The 22,386-nt window shown below is 48.1% G+C and overlaps 1 protein-coding gene across 2 annotated transcripts in view; it reads left to right on the forward strand.

Annotated features, from left to right (window-relative positions):
- TRABD2B (TraB domain containing 2B) overlaps positions 1 to 22,386 on the forward strand; it is a 253,527-nt gene that overhangs the window by 225,936 nt on the left and 5,205 nt on the right. The window contains exon 7 of one of the 2 annotated variants that reach the window (XM_045857747.1): positions 13,740 to 13,787. The exons of the other annotated variant lie outside the window; for it this stretch is intronic. Within the exon in view, the coding sequence (XP_045713703.1) occupies positions 13,740 to 13,743 (4 nt within the window). The 3' untranslated portion in view covers positions 13,744 to 13,787. Of the gene's footprint in view, positions 1 to 13,739; positions 13,788 to 22,386 lie in introns of those variants that run through there. 2 annotated transcript variants of the gene reach the window in all.

The following is a 22,386-nucleotide window of genomic DNA, read 5'->3' on the forward strand; positions in this document are numbered from 1 at the left end:
CAAAACTTTTGCAGCCACAGCGCCACCTAGAGTCCTTTGGTGAGATGAGCCAACCCAGGAGCAGTTGACCGCTGTCCAGCCCAGCCCATCTGTGCCTTGGCCAGCTCCACGGTGTTTTGGCATATCTCTGAGTCCTCATACCTGAGTTTCCTAGCTTTGAGACATCATCATTTCTCTAACACCTAAGTTCCAGGTGTAGACTTTAATATAGGAAACTACAACATGCAGGAGAGCTACGGATATGGTTCAAAGTAGACCTTTCCCTAACATTTGATCTCACTGTCTTTCCCTTCCTCTTTCCAGCTCCCTCTCTCTCTACTCAATGCTAACTGTAATTTCCATGGATATTATATACTTCAAAGAGTTCATGAGCAACAGAAATATCGAAGGGCCCATACAGGGTTCTTCTACTAGAGAAACCTGTAGCACCACTGAGGAAACCATGTGAATGAAAGCAAGTCTTCTGCTTATTCTCAACTATCATTTCTCCTTCTCCAGAAACACAGACTTTTGTCTGGAAGTTCAGGCCAGGTTTTTAAATTTGGTTGCAGTAATTATCATGTGTACAGAGCTTCATGCACATGATTCTCAGTGCATCACTGTATATAACAACAAACATGTACAAACAACCTCCCTGCCCAGCAGTGGAGGGCTGACTGGTAAATTATAGCATATCCTTCTGTCTGAATAACTTACAGCCCTAAAAATAATGCATACCAATGTGTTATCATAATGTATCACACACTTGTAAACCATATGGGTGTAGAAAAATAGGTTTCAACTTGTGCAGGAGGTATCATCCCAACTACTATGTGAAAATAGAGATCCATGTGGGGAAAGATTATGAGAGAAGACTCAAATATGCTTAGTGATTGTTCTAGAATATTTCTCTCTTTTTCTTGTTCTTTTCTCTATTTCCTAAAATCTTGGAAAATAGTTTTTTTATTTATATTAAAGCTCTAGAATAAACACCCAAATTGCCAGAATAATCTGAGAGAAAAATAAAAATGGAAAAAATAGAATAAAGCTAACTAAAATCGTTCTCTGAATAGTCTATAAAACTCCTTATTTGAGACTGTGGAGTCTTCTGGACTATTTCTTCTCCACAGACAGAGGGTTCTAAGGTCCCCTGAGATCCAGCAGGTTTAAGGTTGAGAAACACAAGCCAGTCTGCCCATTGCCATGGACACAGCCAGTGCCTCCTGAATGCATAGCAGTGGGAACCATAACATCTCAGCCACTGTGCCGCCGTGGGGCACCTGGGGCACTGGGGAGCCAGGAAGATGTGGGAGACGATAGGGTGGAAGCTGCTCTCCCAGGTAAATTCAACTGGGTCAAAGATTTGAATGTAACAACTAAAAGTGGTACATGAAACATTGAAGAAGAATTATTTTATTTTTTTTTATTTTTATTGACTTTATTGTGGTGACATTGGTTAAATAAAGTTATATAGGTTTCAGGCATACAATTCTATAACACATCATCTGTATATTGTATTGCAGGTTCACCACCCAAAGCCAAGCCTCTTTCCATCCCCATTTATCCTCTACCCTCTCCTCCCTCCCCCAACCCCCTTCATCTCTTATAGTCATCATACTGTTATCTGTGCTATGAGAATTTTTTGCTTAATCCCTTACCTTTTTCACTCAGCCCCCAACCCCTCCCCTCTTACAGCTGTCAGTCTGTTCCCTGAATCTATGAGTCTGTTTCTATTTTGTTTGTTCACTAGATTCCACATATAAGTGAAATCATATGGTATTTGCCTTTCTCTTAGTGGCTTATTTCATAGAAGGAGAATGATTGTATAATCTCAGAACAAGGATGGCCTTTCTAAATATGATATAACTGAGAAGCCACAAATGAAAGAAATCAATCAGTTTGGCAACCTCAGAGTCCATCTGCACTTACCCTGTGTCCCAGCAGCTCCCTCTCTGAGAGCTTATTCTGCAGATGCAATTACATGCATGCAGGCACATACAGAAATTCACAGTAGCATCATTTGTAATAGTAAAGAACTAGAAACAAACTAAATGTTAATCTCAAGGGGGTGGTGAAATATACTGAGGTATATTCTTCAATGCTATCCTCTGGGATGGAAAAGAATGTTTTTGTAAGATACTATGGAATGATCTGCAAGATACATTGGTAGGTTAAAAAGGTGAGGTACAGAACCATGTTTTTCAAAGGAGTGGGGAAGACCATGTGTGTTCACTCATTTGCAAATAGGTAAAATACCTCTGGACTCTCTAGATCAGGGGTGTCTAACTCATTTTCACTGGGGTTCACATTAGCCTCACGGTTGCCTTCAAAGGACCGAATGTAATTTGAGGACTGTATAAATGTAACTACTCCTTAACTAGGGGCAAGGAGCTCCGTGCTGCTGCTGGGTAGAAACAAGATGCCGGGCTGGATAAAACAAGGTGGAGGGCTGGATTCAGCCCGCAGGCCTTGTATTTGCCACCTGTGCTCTAGAGGGAGGCGGCCAGGTGGTTGGTTGGAGACAAGGGTGGGGAGGAAACTTCCCACTGCATATCCTTTTGTAATGTCTAAAGTTGGAGTTGTGGGACTGCATCACATTTTTTAAATCTACATAGGATGCTGCCTATGGGGAAACACAAGAACTGACCACTTAGTGATATCTTATAATGCAAGTGCCCCCTAATTCCTTTTTGGGGAGCATCTAAGTAGCTTGAAGTAGATATTCAGCCATGTAAGTTGTCATATGTGGTTGTGGTCAGTGCACTGTTTCTGTAGATTTTAGTTTTTAAAAACAAAAAAAGATAAATTTTTCCTTGCTTTGTATCAGTTAGACTTCACTGCACTTATGTGCATGCATCCTTATTTATTAACAGTTTTCCACATTGTCTAAGCTGCACACCCAGAAAGGTGTGCCAGCGTGACACCTGTAGGACTAGTGGTAACAGCCATTCACTGGGCTGGGCTGGATGTGGCTCACACAGAACTCAGTTATGGGTGCCCTCCCAGGCTATGAAGCTAAAGGACCCAGACTTCGGGGAGCATGCTGACTTCAGTCCAGTTGTTGCTCTGGGATGCGATTGTCATTGGAGCACCTAGGACCAGGCCTCACCCCTATAAGGATAAGGAAGTGGACATTCCTATTGTTCACCTCCCGGCAGCCATCCACCCTGATGCTGGCAAGATTGGCCCCTATGCTGGGAATGAGAGGAAATTCCTTCTCATCAGGACTTCCAGTGACTGGTCCAAAATGCTCCTTGCTAGGGGCAGGGATGGGCAGGTGTGAGTTAGCCCCTCCCTTGAAGAGATGGACTGGGAGGTGGTCAGGGAATGCTTTAAAAGTGATCTGAGGATGGACTTAGGCTCTAAGGGAAGCCACAAATAGTAGAGATTATGTTATTTTTCTATTGAATGACCCCTCTGTTTTCCCTGAACCTTCCAATCAAAAGTTATGGACAACCTCTGCTGTGCTTGAGAAATCAAGGGAACTCAGGTGGAGGGGAAAGCAGTGCCCGACAGCACATCAGAACCCTGGGGGTCCGAAGCATGAGCCCTTCTTGTCCCCATGTGGCAGCATCACATAAGACCCAAACAGAAGAGCCAGAGTCCCTACACCAGGACTCATCTTCCCCCCTAGTGCCCCTATCCTGGTCTCTTATACCATTCTCCACCGAAAAGAAGCAGTGTGCTTCACAGGACAGGTTGTTCTGTGTCCTGGAGGGAAAAAAAGTTTGAATGTTTGTGGGACATCCTGCTGCTGCCAGAAAACGAGATTGTCTTGTAGGATATCAGTGTGGCATTAAGAAGACAGGGCAGCCAGCTTCAAGCACCTTCCACTGGCAAAGTAGTGATCATCTGAACATCAAAAAGAAAGCAGACAGAGAGAGAGGAAGAAATATGGTTTATAAAAACAAGTTAAGTTAATGAAAGGCTGGGAATTAATGACACTAAACAGAGTCAATACAAAGTGTCAAAAATAGAAGTTATAATTAAAAGGTGAGTGTGATAAGATCTATTCATTTTTATTATTTCAATAAGTTGGAGAATGTTTAGGTACAGATACTTTTTTTTCTGGTGAACATATGTCCTTATAAAGCATTGTCATGTGTTTGTTTCTGGCTACATGAACAGGAAAGAAAAGCACAGGGTACCATGAGTAAGCCAAGAAGTTGTAGGAAAGGTAGGAACTGTGTTGAGAATCTAAACCGCTGGTCTTGCTAGCAAACAAGTAGAAGACCAGCCCCAGGGTGAGGCATCCCACAGGCAAAGTGGAGCCAATAACCAAGCAGGTGGATCAGCGGAACGTCTTAGGGAGGAGAAAAAACAGGCAGGCCCAGCTCCTGGTCTCCTATTAAATCCCTACATGGCCTCACTAATTACAAGATAACGAAAGTTATCTAGAAGTCCTAAATAATGCTTACAGACCAGACCCATATGTCACAACTACAGGACCATGGGTTGGGGAGCACTGGCCAAGTGAGACTTGCAATGTGTGAAATCTGGGGGAGAGACACCAGGTGCACCAGGACTGGATACTGTGTGAAAGAAAAGCTCAGGCTGCAAATGTTACAGATGGAGCCAGTGAAGATTAAGCCAAACAGAGGCAGCTCGGTCTGTTGACCAGCTCCTCCTGTTCGAAGCCCAATCAAGAATCAAATGATCGGTAGGTAACTCAGATTCTGGTCCGAGTCAGTATTACTTTTCTCTTCAATTTGGAAAGTTATTATAATGCTGGCTAGGAATCAAAATAAGTATCTAAGAAACTAAGGAGGTATAAAAGTATGTATAGTAATAATAAAGAGATAAACCATGGAAGTGATGCTTTTAGGATAAATGTAAATGAGAACATAGTAATAAATCTGAATAACTGTTTTATATGCATTTTATGTTTGTTTCATGAGTTGAGAGGATCCAAAAGTATATTATCAAATTTGTGATTGCAGCTTAAGCTATGCAAAGCAATGCACTTATAACGTTTAAATATTTAAGATGTTTAATAATGTGTTTTTAAATACCTGGAGCAGCAGGCTTTCTCTGCAAGCCCAGGTTCCCCTTGGTCACTGGCTCAGTTATCTAATGCAGTGTCGTTCTTTCGCTCCCTAGAGGGCTGACTGGGACCACTCCGTAGTTTTCAGCTAGCGCCTGGGCTGGGATGGGGTCGCCAAGACACATTCCCTCCAATGCCTGGTGTCTTGGTGGGGATGGCTGCAGGGCTGGACTCAGCTGGGCCTGGCTAGGAGGTCCCAGGGTCTCCCTGGGTGACCTCTCCACTAGGGTAATCAGACTTATTAGATGCGGAGTGGGATGGAGGGTCAAGGCTCCCAGAGACCAGACAGACATGGACGGGCAGGTCTGGCACTGGCATAGTGTTACCTATGCCACACTGTTGGTCAATACAGTCACAGGTCACACTATATTTAAGGAAAAGGGACCCAGACCCTATCTCTTTAAAGGAGCAGGACCAAAGAACATGTAGCCACTTTGAACCTGCCCCAGTTATTAAATAACCTTTTCCAGGAGATTGTGAAACAACCAAGTGAGTCAGAAGACTGGAGTGTGGTCTGATGTAGGAGAACTGCAGTGCAAGTTGATGATGACAGTTAACCCTGAGCATTTTCCTGAGGCTTTCTGTGCACCAGGCAATGTTATAAGTTCTTTTCTTTTCTTTCTTTCTTTCTTTCTTTCTTTCTTTCTTTCTTTCTTTCTTTCTTTCTTTCTTTCTTTCTTTCTTTCTTTCTTTCTTTCTTTCTTTCTTTCTTTCTTTCTTTCTTTCTTTCTTTCTTTCTTTCTTTCTTTCTTTCTTTCTTTCTTTCTTTCTTTCTTTCTTTCTTTCTTTCTTTCTTTCTTTCTTTCTTTCTTAACCAGGTCTTTGTGGCAACCCTATGCAGGAGGTTCTACCATTATCTCCAATTTATAGATGTACAGGTTGCGTAACTTGACCAAGAGCATTGTGCCTATAGTAGTGAGGCTAACTTTCTAATCCAGGCTACACCCTGTAATCAAAACAACCAAAGGAGAAGGAAGTCTAAAAAGGTCGATAGATGTGGAGAAGAGGAGCCTTTAACCCTAGAAGGGGTCTCAGCCGACAGTGCCCGCATTTGTGTGTGGAGGATAAAACAGGGGAGTGTGCAGGCCTGGAGCCCAGTGAGGGGATTGTGCCCTAACCTGGATATTAGATAACAACAACCGAAGTTTAGGGGCTGAAGTTTAGGGAAACAAAGATAGAGGAGGATTGGGGAATAGTTAAAGAGGAAGGTGGGCAGGATCTGGGGACCTCTGGTGTGAGGGAGAGCGTGAAGACAGGAACAGCCTCAGGGACAGAAGTCCCCACAATCACAGGCCGAGCCTGTAGCAGACACTGTCAGAGATGTGGTGACAAAACCCTCCCCTGCGTACTTTCCCCTGTAGGAGGGTCAGCAGGGCTTTTTCATATGTTCTCATATACCTTTATGGGACCTGGGGAGAGTCAGAAGTGGGCGGGAGAGAGGGAAGGCACCAAGGGAGGATCCTCAGAAGGTGTTCCCCTGAGAGAGAAGGCTCACAGGAGCCTGGGCTGCCCAGGCCCAGCCAAGACAGCCCTAGTGTGGAGCTGGTGCTGGGTTGCCAGGCCAAGGTGAAGACCTGCATCCTTGACTAATGTGAGGGCACTGAAGCCAGGAATGAGACCAGAGTTAGCAGGATGAGCCTGCAAGGAGGCGTGATTTTTTAGCACAGACAACCTTCTTCCTGCCTTCCAGCCTCCACAACCACAGACCCCACGTGGCTTTCATTCTCAAAGTAGCCACTGCAGCCACTGAAGGCCCAACTCCGAAGTAGTGTGACACTGATAAAAAGCAAAGGCTTTGAAGTCAGATAAACCTATGTCCAAATCATAGCTCCAGAATTTACTAGCTAGGACTTTGGGTAAACCACTTAACCTCTCTGAATCTCAGTTCACCCATATATCACCCTCATGCAGTGATTGTGAGGATTCTTTGTGATAATGTACATCACATACTTACACAGTATCTAGTCCATAATAATTAACTTAAGAATCAGTAGGAAAAGAAGGTCCCACTTCTGTTTTCACTCTTTCACAGCCCACACTGGCCTTTCCCATATCTCCCATCCCATTTGGCCTCTAACAATGGAGTATATCCCTTTCAATATTTATGCTTCTTGGATTGACTCAGCACCTCCACACTCTTCCCCAGAGGAGAGTATAGCAGCTCAGAGTCTGGGGCTGAGGTTTGCGCTCCCCCATCCTCTCCATGGGGCACAGGCTTCTGCTGGTTGGGTGCCTGTAGGAGTGCAATAAAGACTGATTGGTCTAAATGGCCAATTTATGACTTCTCTTTGAACAGGCCTTAGATGATTACCTTTTATGAGGCTTACACATCAGATTTAAGATGTAAAACAGAAGCTCAGGTTAAGAGGCAAATAATGGGGCATTTTATGTGCTGTTCTGGAGCAAAAGTCCACAGCTTTATTGCGGTGGCTATAAAAGAACATGAATTGGAAAAGCCTTGATTGAGAAACCCACAGTGGAAAACAGGCTGGGTTGGGAGACAGGAAGCCCAGATTTCCCACCCTTTCCTGCACTATCCAGCTAGGTGCCTGCCTTGTCTGACCTTGTGTGCAAAATGAGAGACCCCCAAGGACACTCCCAGTCCTAACCGTCCACATCTCCTGAGTCCACCAGTCTAGATGCCCTCTTCTCAGCATTCCACGATTCCAAAATCTAGAGATCCTCCAGTTCTAAGATCGTAATACTCTACAGTTCTATAATACTAAAACTTTCAAGATTTGCCTTATACTGTCTCAAGATTCTTTAGCAAAGTATGCTGGTTAACAGCACAGGTCTGGAGTCTGAGACTGAAGGAAGACCTGGTGTCCACATTTCAACCCATTGCTTACCACCATAATGTGAGATTGTGGACACATTGTTTTCCACGAATCTCAATTTTCCCTCCTATACAATGGGGCCAAACAGTAGCCACGTGTTGATATTGAGAAGATGACAAAAGAAACAGCTCCCCAAAAACATTCACTAGTTTCCCCACACAGAGAGTGCCCTCAAGGAATGTTAGTGATTATTACTGTTTTTAAAGTTGCATGCTAACAATATGTCAAGAACCTAAAATTATCTGATCCTACCTAAGAGCATACTCTCTTGTAATCCTAGTAGTCTGTGACTCTTCAGGTGAATATGAGTCTAAATTCTCAAGGACTAGGACTCACCAACATCCCATTCTAGGAGTAGGGCATTCCGCATAGCCATGGCCACCAGGTGGCAGGCTCGAGTTACCGGTGCCACTAACCTCGCTGGGCCAGAGCTCAGTCTTGGGACCTGCCCCTAGATCTTCTCTGGGGCTCTCATTTAGAAGTTCCTTTCTGTGATGGGACCAGAGTAAAGGAGTGGGGAGCGAAAATTGCAATCGCTGTGTTTTCCTTAGCAATCTGAAGGTCAGCAGTTCAAGAATGAAAGGAGACCCGAGCAGGGAGGTGGTTTTATTGTCCAATGAGCTTAATATAATGCCACGTGAATCCTCAATGGCTGCAGCCTGGCGTAACTGGAGCCGAGAGGCTGTACTCCAGGGTGTCACCACATTCCCTACTTCCCACAAAGGTCACCCACTGCCTGCCGTGCCATCTGGGAGCCACGTGATCCCCAGTGCCCGCAGCTTAGACACCCATTTGTCTGGGAGAGCGGGGATTACATTAGCTAAGCTTTCAGATGAGGAAGTACGGGATCTAAGAAGTCAAGGATATGTCTCAGTTTCTTCCATGCTGAGTCCGGGACTCAGATGGAGATCCTTCCAGAATCTGTGCTTTGACCATGACCAGTAGATGTTGGCAGCAGCTGATCCCACAATGCCCTGAAGGAGAGAACCAGGCAGTAGACAGGCAGGGGATGAGGCACACCGCAGGGGACAGACAACTCCCTACCTCACATTAGGGAAGCCGCAGTCCAAACTGCCTTTGTGTGTCTGTGCTAGGCACCTGCCCTGCACCATCTCTACTGGGATCCTTTCAACAACCCTTTGGGGACCGCGTTAAAAAAAAATGCTGCCCTGGGGGCTCAAATCAGTTTGGGGGCTCAAAGAACCTGCCCAAACTTATAGAAAGGCAGAGGCAGGAGTGAACCCAAGGTATTCCTAGGCCGGACCTCCCGTGCTCTCTTCCCACCGCAGATGCTGCTCCGGCCCTGGGCGACCTTGGGTGGCCCGCCCGGATCTGCCCTCCTCAGGGCCGGGGCAGTTGGGACACCAAGGACCAGGCCTTGCAGCCCTGATGCGGACCTAAGCAGGGGAGGCCAGCGGGGGCTCCTGGTGCCCCGGGCGGGCGCCGCGGCCAATATTGACTTTGGTAAACACCATTTTGCACCAAGCGCAGGGCGAGGGCGGGGGCGCCCTGACCCGGGGGGCGGAGGCAGCGGCTTCGCATTTAGACGAGGCCATTAGCGGCGATCGATGGCTTCGCCGCGCGCTCCGGCCGCTGGGCGCTCCCAAATGAAGGTTAAGTTTGCTCTGCGCCCCGGCGCGGCGGGCCATGAGCCCGCATAATGGCCCGGGCCCTGGCGGCCAGCGCGCCCAGGTTAGCGACGCCGAGTGCCGCCCTGGGTGACTGGGAAGAACTTCGGCTGGGCGGGTAGACTGGACGCTGGGGGCTGTGAGGTGTGTTTGGGCCTCGTTCATGACACCCGGGTCAGACTCCGTGTTCCCCGGCTGGGCTCCTGTGCACTTCTAGCTGGGTTGTGTATTGTGCTCCGTGACTGGGCCTTTGCTCCCCCGGATTCCGCGTGGGTGCATGGTCCACTCACAGGGGTGCGAGAGTGCTGGGTGTGCACCCTCGCCCTTTTTACAACTGACTGGGCCACAGCAGGCCGCCTGGGACCTGGAGCCAGCCGGCCTGGGAAGCAGGACCCCAGTGCATTTCCGGGTCTACCATTGCCCTGTCTCCTGGGGCAAGTTCCTTCCTCCTCTCAGCCTCTGACTCATCCCTGAAACAGAGGTGGGGGGAGCTGGTCCTGCACAGGCAGGGAGTGTTCACACTGTGTTCGTGGGTAGCTAGACAGGGCAAGGACTTGAGTGGGCTGGGAGCATGGAAGCAGGTGTGGCTGTGCCTCAAGTGTGGCTCTAGCATGTGCCCAGGTGCCCGCAGCAGAAGACCTGAGTACAAGTTGTTTGTTAGGGATCCCCTGGGTGCTGTGCAGAGCCCTGCAGCCCAGGCAGCCTCTCACCTCAGCCCAACCCCGCAGGATGCCTGGCTGTTTTTATCTCTGAACTCCACCCTCACTAGGAGGACATTCGTCCCTATGAATATTCAATCAATATCAGGAACTGCCTAGTACTACACTGGTATTGCATTCCTCATCACACCTGTTCTTTTCTCTACTTGTTACAAATAGGAAATGGAGGCTGGGAAAGGGGAGCAACTTGCCCAGAACCATAAATCTCAGCAAGTGAAGGAACTGCTACTCAAAGCATGCTGTCCCTACTGCACCCAGCTGAGGGAAGTGCTGTGTGCACGCGCCTGGGTGGTTAGGTAATACATTCTGGTCTCCTTCAAGATCCTGTTTGTTTCTCATGTTGCAGCTGAAGCGACTGAGGCTCAGAGAGGGATAGGCAGTTGCCTCAGCTCATTCAGCACATTAGCATCAGAGCAGGGATTAAACCCCTGATAGGCTGGGTCTCAGCGAGGTGCTGCTGGTGGGTCCTGGCTGCCTGTGGTGTGTTGTGTGCTACAGGAGGGACTCCAGTTCTGGACAGCAGCCATCAGCATGAGTGTGAGAGTCACAAGGGAGGAGGGTGTTAGGAGGCAGAGGGAAAAGGTACCCAGTCAGTCCCTCACTGGGGACTTGCTCTCCTTTTGGACAAGCCCTCATCACGTACTGACACCACCTGTTCTTGTCTGTTTCTCCTTCCCAGCCCTGACAGAGTTTTATCCGTTTCAGCATCTCCGTGCCTGGCATAGAGCCTGGCATCTAGTAAGTGCTCACTGAAATTAGAGTGAAGGGAATGAAGAGCTGGGTGGGGGCAGGAGTGTTCAAGGTAGACTTCCTGCAGGAGGAGGGGCTGGAGCCAGGCCCACGGGGTTGCACTTTAGTTGGAGGGAGAGGGGAAGAGAAAGGGGAGCAGATGAGAGAACGCCAGAAGAGGGAAACAGCTTGAACACATTTTTCCCAGCTGAGGGGGCTGGGAATGACTTTTCAGCTGAACTCCGACCTCTGAGCCACATATCCTCTTTGAACTTCAGGCAGCCCCCAGCCTTGTCACTCCCGATCTGAGCTGGGCAAAAAATGAAACTCAAGCCCTACCCTAGAGCCTTCCCCAGTGAACCCCAGGCCAGGCCCCTTGCCGGGGTTTGTTTGTGTGGGACTACCTGAATCTCACAGCCTGGCCTGTTCCCCCCTTGCTCTGCGCGCCAGCCTGGGTGGTGCAGAGCTGGTGGCCTCCTCCAACTGGAGGGCCCTAGTGGCTTCCCTTCCAGCCTGGACAGGGGCCCCACACTATGGACAGAACTCGGACTCCAGAGCAGGGCTGGTATCCTGCACAATGCATGCAATGAGGAAGTCTGGAGAACTTGGGAAGTCTCTTCACCTCTCTGGGCCTCAGTTCATCTGTAAAATGGGAGACCTACCAAGTAGATCATTGTAAGAATTCAGTTCTCACGTAATCAAAATTCATAGCTCATTGAAGGTGTTTAATGAATGTCAGTTTCCTTTTCTTACCTCAGAACATGGCCCAGAGGAAGGAAATGGGCACCTTGGTTGCACTCCCACGTGCAGGGTGCCAGCACCACCCTCTCCCCTCACACCCAACCCTGGCACAGTAGATGGTTCACCTGAGTTTTATTGATGAGGAAACCAGGGTTTAGCAGGAACCTGTGCATGAACAAGCCATGTAGCTCATAAGCAGCAGAGCCAAGGCTCAAATGAAGGACCATCTGACCTTGGGGTTCACAGCAGCAGGTTGCAGCAGGAACATAGCACAGTTCCAGGAGCTGGCCATGCAGCTTTTCACCTGGCATCACCCTTTCCACCAGCAAGGACAACGCTTGTGGCTCCAGAGCCTCCTCAGTAACCTTTCTCACTGGATATCCAGAGGGTTCCGTGTTGTATGAGCTAAACCTGCAGACCATTCCTGAGCATCTAGCCAGGGCCTGGCACCAGAATGTTTGCTGAGTGACTAAATGAATAAATTCCCCAGTGCTTTCTAGAACATCTGTGAAGCTGACAGATGGTGAGAGAAGTAAGTAAAAGTACACGGGGAAGATCGAGGTTAAGTAAATGTAGAAGATTCATTCAGTTATTAATATGAAACATTTTAGTCTATTCTCTTTTATGTACCATCCTCTCTTCTTTTCCTATACAAACATTTATTGGGCACCTACCATGCACTGGCCCTGTGTAGGCTCTACAGATACAAGGATGATAATATGTAATATTTATTTAGTGTTACTATGTGACTAGCACTATCCTAAGCATTTTACATAGATTTTCTCATTTAACACAACCCTAAGAAATAGAAACTATTATTCTTATTCCCATTTTACAGATCAAGAAACAGAACAGAAAAATTAAATACCTTGGTCAAAGTAACTAGAAAGTAATGGAGCACAGATTTATTTCCATCTTTTAATACTATATCCATCTATATCAATCAGAGCCAAGGGGAAAATGTTTTCTGCCCCGAGTAGTTCACTGGCTGATTGAACAAGGTGTGTGCATGGCTTAAATAAGACAAAGGACTGAGATGAAGTATGTAGCATGGTGCTTGGCACTGAGAAAGGTCCTTCTAAATGTGATTATTATGAGCACCAATTTTAATGTTTAAGTATTACTATGAAAACGGTAATTTTGTTATCAGCACTTCCATTCTTCTCCTTGGTGTCTAATGAAGTGTTTTTTTTTTAAATGAAAAGAAAAAAAGCCTTTAGACAGTACCTAAGGTGGTCCAAATTTGACCAAGGAGGAAACCGAGGCCCAGAAAGGGGTAGGAATCCCATTCCCCCAGTCCACCAAAGCTAGAAGCATCAGTGTGTTGGTGAATGTTTAAACCAGTTCTTGGATAGGACGGAGGCTGATTCATAGCTTTTGCCAATTTCTGTGGTGTAAATAACTCTCATCATGACAGCCAATTTCAAGTAACCAAAGTGAGCTCACTGAGTAACAGAGCTGGACAGAAATATTTACTCAGTTCCCTGGAGCTGAGACTGATAACCGGAGCCCAGTCTCTCCGACAAGTCTGGAGATCTTTATGTGTTACCTGTCCCAGGGAGCTCGGAGGTGGGGGAATAGGCTGTGAGCATAGGAATAAAGGAGGATAGACAAAATGTGGAACCCCAGAGACCTCTTAGAGTAATTAAACAGGCTCTTTCCTCTCTACATATTCAGGGAATCACAGTCCTTTAGGAGCACAGTAGGACTTTGGCATTAGCCAATATATCTTCCCCTGGAGCAAAAGCTGCTCATTCTTGTGCACCATCCAATGACGTCTAAAGCTCAGACTTGGTGGGGCATGGAGGGAAATGACCTGCTTTGCAATCAATATATTGCTAATAACCTCCTTGATCATTAGCAATACATTGTAGTGTGAGAATAGCTCTGCTTGCTTTGCAGTCCCTGAGGGAGCAAGGCTGCGCCTGGGCTCCACTATCTCCTCTGTCCAGACAGAAAGCCCAGGTGCCTGCATTTGTTTGTTTGTTTGTTTGTTTAACATTGTGTCCTTTTTCACTTCTTGTTCCCTTCTGCATGTGGCCTGGTCTCCTGGTGCTTCCAGCTGACTGATCCAAGACCCAGACTCCGTCGCAGGCAGAGCGGCAGTCTCTGCAGAGCACGCTTCACATCGCAGTGCCCTCAAGCCCACGACTAGCAGTTCCTCTGGGCTAGGGTAGTGGTCTTCCATGGGAATTGTCCTACTGTTACTGAGGGTGGTGAAAACTGACAGCTTCACTGACTCTAACATCTATGAACTGACTACTTAGTATTACCTCACCACTATCCCAAACAAATCAAATAATTAGGCTCCTACTGTGTATCAGGCATGTCAATAGGTATTATATTGGGTTGGCCAAAAAGTCTGTATTTTATGAGTTTTTTCCCCTAAAATAAAAGACACATTTTTCATTTCCACCAATAACTTTATTGATTTGGATATTTTGAGTATATTGGCTATTTTCCGCTATTGGCTTCTAGTGGGTGGGGGCCAGGGGTTCTGCTAAGCATCTTCTAATGCATAGGACAGCCCCGCAGCAAAGAGCTATTTGGCCAAAATGTCAATACTACCAAGAAACTTCAGAAACCAGTTTTGACACATTTGATCAGTCATAGCATCTTCTCTATCCACTGCACAAATCTTTTCTTTTTACATTTCAGGTACATTTTACCCCTATTAAAATAATAAGGTATAATACACCAAAAGTGTTGCTTACTTTCTTCCATCTTCAATATTAAATGGCTACACAAAAATTCACCAATTTTTATCTTTTTAAATGCACCCTGATATGACAGCTGTCACAATATAATCTAACAAAATTAATTCAAATGAAGATTAAAACAACTAAACACTGCTAGAGCTATCATACAGGAGAAACTAAACAAACTATTTTGCCAACCCAATATTTAACATTCCAAGGAAACTGACCAGGAAAGTTATTATCTCCTTATTTTATTGATGAATGAAGTCCTGCTTAGAAGGGCTACATAACTTGGCTGAAGTCACATGGCTAGTAGGTGACAGAGCCAGGATAGGAACCCAGGTGTCCCTGTGTCCAATATTCTAGTCTCCCCATTCTACAATTAATGCCTCAGCTTGATTAGGAAAAAATCAAGATAATTCTGAGAGAGAGGGCAGAGGATGGGCATTTCAGTTTTCTATTGCTATGTAACAAATTACCACACAGTTAGCTACTGAAAGAAATGCCTATTCACTATCTCACAGTCTGTACACCAGAAATCCAGGTGGGTGCATCTGGGTCCTCTGCTCAGGGTCTCACAAGGCTGAAATCAAGGTGTCAGCCTGCTGGGGTCTCATGGGGAGGCTCTGGAAGAATGCACCTCCAAATTTATTCGGGTTGTTGGCTAAACCCAGTTTCTTACAGCCGTGGCCCGAGATCCCTGTCTCTTTGCTGACTCTCAGCTCCTGCTGGACATTCCTTTTCATGTGCTCTTCCCCCATTCTCTAAGGCAGCAATTGCAAGGCAAGTCCTTCTCGTGCTTCCAATACCTTGAGTGTCCTTCACTGCATTTCTCCGACTTCCCCTTCTGCCTCCAGGTAGAGAAAGCTCACTGCTTTTAGGGGCTTGTGCGATTACAGTGGGGCCAGCCAGCTAATCCACGATAACTTCCCTATCTTAACATCAACTGGCCCATGCAACATAGTGTAAACACAGTGATGTCTCCTCATATTCACAAGTTCCAGGACTAGGACAGGACAGCTTTGCAAAGACATTTTAGAAAGTCTGCCTACTCCAATGGGGAGGCTTTGCAGAAGTGAAAGTTCTAGGGGTGCTCTGCAGGAAGAGGGGACTGGGATAGAGCAGAACTTCCTCTAGGGGCCTTGAATACCCAGAAAACACTGTGGCAGGGCACTACATAGCCAAAGGGAATGGACAAGGACAAGGAGGTAGGGTCTATGGTGGGGTGGCAGTGGGTGTGGGCCTGGCAGGAGAGAAACAGGAAAGAGGAAGGCAGAAAAGAAATGCTAACAAAACAAAGTAGCCTTGTATCTGTAGAGAAGTTGAAGTTCGCTTTGCTCCCTTGTGATGACTCATGAAAGATACTCAGTAAATATGTGTGGAATTTAATGGGCTGTGCTGCTTTGTTCACATATACTGGGTTGGACTGAGAGTCATCGGATGGAATCCCACAGGCTGAGTTGGCTTGTTTGGATTGAGAGAGTTGGCATAGGCTGGGCTGGGATGTGTTGCGTGGGGTTTAGATGGACCAAGGTGGGGTGAGGCTGGTTGGGGCTGGGTTCAGCTGGTCTACATTCACCAGGGTCAAGCTAGACTGAACAGACTTGAATGGGTTAGAATGATTTGGGGGTAGATTGCTTTGAGGCAGGTTAGACTGAGTTGAGGATAGGTTAGGTTGGGGATTGGCCAGTGTTTAGTTGCAGAGGCAGAATCCACTCTAGGTAGTTTAAGCAGAAATAAATGTATGAATGGGTATTTAATGGCTTACAGAAATATTTGGAGAGCTAAAGAAACAGATTGTAGGCTGCATCTTCGGGACCAACTCCCAAAGCTGCGCTGCAGAAGCAGACCACCAAGGCAGCTGCTCCTTGTGCAACCATCAGGAAGCCAGCTGCCAAATCAGGAAGCCGTCAGCTGGGCTTCTAGCTCCAGAAACATGCTCCTCTGTCCACACCAGCTCAATGCACACCTCTGTATGAAAGCATAGACAGGTTCTGGCTTCAGAAAATATGTGATGAAAAAAATTCTTTGGATAACACAAGAGTGGAGAAAATGTTAATAGTTATTAAAGCTGGGTGATGGGGTATGCCATATTGTTCGCTCTACTTTTGCATGTTTTTGCAAGTGTTGTTTTTGAATGAATATCTCATTCCCTGTCTTTCTATTCATTTAATTCACTTTTGAATGAATTGACTTGCATGAGTGAATGGCATTTGGCGAAATGTATATCACATCAAAACTCTAACTATAGGGCAGTATGGGAAATAGTTTTTAGCTTTTCAGCCTCTGTGGGATAAAAAGGCACAACAGAATAAGAGAGGAATATAGACTGCATGAGCCAGTCCCAGTCTCTCCCACCACAGAGCTAGGTGGGGAGGGTTGGAATGAGGTGGGATGGGCATGGTTGGCCTGGGTTGGGTAAAGAGGAGTTGGGATGGATTGGATTGGGTTGAGTTGGAAGGTCTGAGATGTCTGTGGTTGGGCTGGACTGAGCTAGGCTGGGTGGTGTTGCAAGGGTTGGACTGGGATGGGTGATTTGTGATGGGAGCCACTATAGGGCCGATACTTGGACTCTGGGGTCAAGTGCTTTGATTACAGTGGAGGGTGGCTGGTTTTGGAGCTCAGTTGGAGCTGGGAAAGGAGGACTTGAAGGATGACAGTACTGCTGACAGTGGCGGCTCTGTCACTGCTCCCCTATTAGGCTTCTTTTCCACCATTTGGAACTGGGCCTACATCCCCTCATTCAAGCCAGCCCCATCTCCAGGTTGAGGGCATTTCAGTGTTCAGCCCAAACCTCCTCTGCCCTCCTTAAAATGAAATCTATTAGAGCAAGATGCTTTGGAAATAAGTTCCAAGCAGAGAAACTTGCAAAATGTGTTGTCTCGGGGCAAAACCAAACCCAAAGTCAGGATATCAGAGCCATATGGTTTCCTCCCTACGTTTCTAGTGGCAGGAGTTGTGGATTTTATGGAATTTGGGACCAGTTCCGGAGTCCCACAGGTGCTGTGTTCACTGAGCCAAGGAAAACGGGTGCTGGCAAACACCCATGTTCACGCACACCAGAGTAATGCAAGTGAGCATGAGGCTTTCCAGTTTGCAATATATTTTCAGTTTATATGCATCCACTCAGAATTGCACGGTGATGCAGGAGTCATTGTGTAATATCCCAAATGGAAACACTCATAATCAGAGAGGCTGGTGCTTTTCCAAAGTTACACAGCAGAGCTAGGGCTCATGGATTTATTCATATTCTTATCCTCATTATTTTGCTTTTGTTGTTGTTGTTATTGTTGTTACATCAACCTTGTCTGGCTCTTGACTTGGCTTGGAGAATCCAGCTTCTACGGGGTTTGCCCTTTTGCTCATCTTGTTCATGATTGTAGCCCCAGCTTCTAGAACAGTCCCCTAGCCCATAGTAGGTGTTCAATACACATTGACTTGATACACATCTATTCACTAAATAAATGAGGAAAGAAACCCAAGCCTCAGAAACCCATGTTCTTTCCACAACGATAAGTGTGCGTGCACATACGGGACCCTTGTTACATGGGCCCATTGTCCCAAGTCTTTGAAGTCTTATGCCATCTCTGCCCCCTGGGGTTGCCTGGATCAGGTCATAGATGCATGCACTTCCTGCCCCACTGGCTCCATGTCAAGGGAAGAGAGGCCTCTGAACTTAGACATCCAAACATGCCCGGCACCGTCCTGACACAGACAACAAATATCAACCCCCTTCATTCCTGCCTACACTCAGACTCTCTTTGGGGGTATAGAGCAGAGGAGACACCGAGCAATTCCATTTGGAAGTTGGCTTGCCCTTCCAAGAGGGGACAGGATGGGGTCCCAGGCTATGTCTCAGCTCAAGTAGTCCAGCCTAATCATCTTCCTGATCACCCATGTTCAAAACAGGGTCCCCTTCCAGTTCCTGTTTGCACACACAACCCTTCCACAGAGGGATCATTGTCCCCATTCTGCACACAAGGAAAGGAGGCCCCTAGAGAGGAAGTAACTGAACTTCTCAAGGTCACTTAGCCAGTGAGTGCAAAGCCTGGATCAGAATCTAAGTCTATTCACCCTGAGGTCCATGGGCATTGGTGACAATAATCCCCAAGTCACGTATGAGGGGGTAAATCTCTCCTTCACTCTGGGGCTCTGTGAAGGGCAGGGTCATGTCCCTGCTTCCCTGCAAGCTACCTCTGCTCTCAGCCTCGGTCAGCACAGGCGAGGGTGGGGGGTGGGGGATACACATTTCTTGCCGCCTCCGAATGATATTGATGGACAGAGTGACTATTGTAAATGCTACGGTGTTGTGTAATCAGTAGGAAAATGTGACTCTGTCCCCAGAGATGCCAATGGCATTTTGGAGAAAATCCTATCCTTGATTTTCTGGGCCTGTTCAGTTCAAATGTCTGGGTGACAGGGACAGGCTGGGGGTTCTGATCCACAGGGCCTGAGCAGGTGCCTTGCTGCTCCAGCCCCTGCCCAGGATAGTAGGGGCTGGATAAGTGTATGTGATGGGGCACAGACAGAGGGGTGTGTGTGACTGTGGGTGTGAGTATACACGGGAGCAGGACAGCACAGGTGCCAGAGCTCTGGAGTCCCGCTATGGGCTCAAATCCCAACTCTGTCACTTAGTCTCTCTGTTCTCATTTCTTCTACTGTAAAGTGGGGACAAGGAAAGTGCCCGGCTCATTAGTATGTCATGAGGATTAGGTGAGAAGATTCAGTAAAGCACCAAGCACCTCTCACAGAGCCTGGCCCGTAGCTATGTATCTTTGTTGAGTGAATGAATGGATGAACAAATGAACATGCATGATACATGAAGGAAGGAGCATAAAACAACAGAAAGAAGGTAGCATTTGGAACCAAGAGACCTAGCTCAGAGCCAGGCCTATCATTTACTAGCTGAGTGACCTTAGGCAAGTCACTTAACCTCTCTGAGCCTCAGTTAATAATAGCAATAATCCCTGCCTCTCTGGTTGTTGTGAGGATTAAGCGGAAGTGCAGGGTGGAACTGCTCTGTCAATGGCAGGGCACTGTGCAAATGTTAGTTCTAATTATTTACCACAATTATGACTGCTCCACGGGAGGTATGTGTGTGAGTGAGAGCAGAGGAAGGGCTGTGCGCGAGGGTGGGCCTATCACCAGGCTGTGTGCGCATGTGTATTGTGTGTGGACGTGTTTGAAGAACTGGGGCCATTAGAAAAATCATCATCCCTCTAAGTTGTTCTTTCTTTTGCTAAACTCAACCTGTCTGGCTGACATCGGAAGCAGGAATTAGTGGGAAGTCTGGGGGGACGGGATTAGTGACTGAACTTTCTATTCCTGGAGACCCTCTTTTCTCAGGAGGTCAAAGCAATTTCCATATATTATCCTGCTGGCAGCTTGGGAAGGTCAAGGAAACAGCAGGCACATGACACGCATTCCTCAGATGGGGAAACCAAGGCAAGAGGGCAGCCACTGAGGCCACTCCTGCCCTGCCCTGCCTCTGTTGGAACCACCATCTGAAGAACTCTGCAGCCACCAGGGCAGCCCTAGCCACACCAGCCCACAAGAGCTCATTCATTTGGGTGCTTTTTACAGTCCCTCTTTGCCCTGTTCCCAGCCCTGGGCTGTATGTTTTTCAGGGGGGCATTAGACCAGAATCTCAAGTCCCTGTCATGTGATACACAACCATTGGAGGGTCTCACTCTGTCTCAGTCTCCACCTTTCAGCCTCTGGCCACCTATTTCCCTAACTCCCCTCTAGCAGTGCTTCAAGTTTAGTCCACCTCTTCCAGGAAGCCTGCCTGACTGCCCCATGTGGCAGATGGAGAACATATTCTTCTTTGAGCCATTAGGGTGAAAAGACCAGGGGAAAGAAGCTGGGGGCCCAACCACATTGCATCTCAGATGTTGAGGACAGGCCAGGAAATGAAACTGATCAGAATAAGATTTACTCAGACAGGTGTGCTGTGAATGTGGAGCTGGTAAGCCTTGGAGCCTCAGGGGAAATATTCTGAAGGGTCACAGCAGTGATTCTCAAAGTGTGGTTCCTGGACCAGCAGCATCAGCAGCACCTGGGGAACTTACTAGGAATGCCAATTCTAACATCAGCCCTGAATCAGAAATCCCAGGGCGCAGAGCAACAATCCGTGTTTTAGCAAGCCCTGCCAGTGATTTTAATATTCCAGAAGTTTGAGAACCACTGAGCTCAAACTGCTCTACCTCCCTGCGCTAACACCCAGGCACCTGTCTTCCCAGCCAGATCTCAGGACGCTCCACCTGGTTTTGGTTCACCCTCTGGAGGGCTCCTGCCCCAGAGCCCCTCTTGCAGAGGGGGAGGGGTTACAGTTCCATAGTCCTCTCTGTTCTTATTACCCTGCCCCAAATATGTCTCCTGCCCTCAGCCCTTCTACTGTGTCACCACTAGGTGCCCTTGAGACCCCGCTATAAAATGCACAACCCCGTATCACCTCATGTCACCCCTTCTGCAGTTAACCTTCCTGTTGAGACAATAGCAAACTGAGGCAGTGAAATCCTACGAGATAGCGAGGGGCGGGCCAGGCCGGGGAGCAGGGTGCGCCTCTGGCCACGAGCGCAAGGGGGCGCCATGGGCCCGCAACGAGCCCGTGCCGCGGGACCCACAAACAGCGACAGCCCTTCGCAATCTGCACTCCTGCTGAAAGCTCCGGGGCTTCGCACAATGTCTGTAGGTGCCAGGGTTTCCAGGGGCGTCCGAGAGAGGTGGAGGAGAGTTGAGCAGAGTCTGAACTTGAAATTTGAAGTCCGGAAAACAGGCTGCCTCTCCCTGCTGTGTGACCTCAATGACACGTTTGACCTCCCTGAGCTTCATCTATAAATGTAGAAATAAAATTCTACCCGCTCCAATCCAACCTGCCAAAGGCCCCCAAAACCACAAAATTAGATCGCTGATTCAGGCTAGCAGTGCAAAGTGTAAAGCCCCATTCACACGTGAAGAATTCGCATCTTCCTTCCTCCCCTTGGACTCTGCATCTCAAAAGAGGCATGCACGGTTCCCGCATTCCCATTTTATGGACGTGCAAACAAAGGTTCAGAAAAGTCACTCCTTCAGGGGTCGTGAGGCTCATCCAGGCAGAGACGAACTGATCACCCGAAGCCAGCACCAGTCTCTGCCTTTTCCGAGGCCTTTGGCCTCAGCTCCAAGCAGGCACTCCCTGGGATCGCTGGCCTCTGGTGACAGAGTACCAGGAGAGCCCCCTCGAATCTTCTTCGGCAGAGAAGGGGATGCTCACGGGGCCGAGATAATAGAAGCCTAAGTACCCGAATGCTCGGGCCCAGGCCGTCCCGGCCCGTTCGGCACAAGGCTAAGGGGTATTCAGACAAAGTTCTGGTCGCAGTTCCTAACCCGGCCACGACCAGCCATCCCGGGGCTTCCCGGGCCTCGGTGCGCGCTGGAGTGTGTAATCTCGGGGGTCGCTCTGGAGACGGAGGGCTCACCCCAACCCCTGGGTCGCAGGGACTCTCCGCCTGAGCGCCCTTTCCCGCGCTCCGCCCCTCCCCCCCCCCCCACACAGCCCCCCCCCCCCCCCCCCGCCCACCCCGCTCAGCCCCAGATGCTCCAGCAAAACCCCTTTGCTGGGGCGGGATCACGGGGGTCAAGCCGGGGGAGGGGTGGCCCGCCCGCGCCCTCTGCGTCGGCTGTTTGCACACAAGTAATTAGCTCTAATTATCCCGGGCTTTCAGTTCGCCGACGCCGGGCCTGAGAGCCGAGCACTCCGGGTGAATGCGTCTGGGGAGCCGCTGCTCCTTGGCACCAGCCCTCTCCGCCGCGGCTGGGACGGCTCTCTCTGCGTCCACGATACCTTACGTCGTGTGTCTGTGCTTGCCCGACTGTCTGCATGACCGCCACGTGCTGGCTTGGGGACATCTTTGTGTGTCCGCGGCTGTGCATCTACACTCGCCGCTGCGGAAGGTTCGTGAGAACCCGGCTCAGAGCAGGACAGGAGAGGTCGCGGGGCTGGGGGAGGATGAAATGGTTGTCAGCAGC

This window comes from Phyllostomus hastatus, unplaced genomic scaffold (assembly GCF_019186645.2).
Source record: "Phyllostomus hastatus isolate PE091 unplaced genomic scaffold, TTU_PhHast_1.1 phas_contig_147, whole genome shotgun sequence".
Lineage (NCBI taxonomy): Eukaryota > Metazoa > Chordata > Mammalia > Chiroptera > Phyllostomidae > Phyllostomus > Phyllostomus hastatus.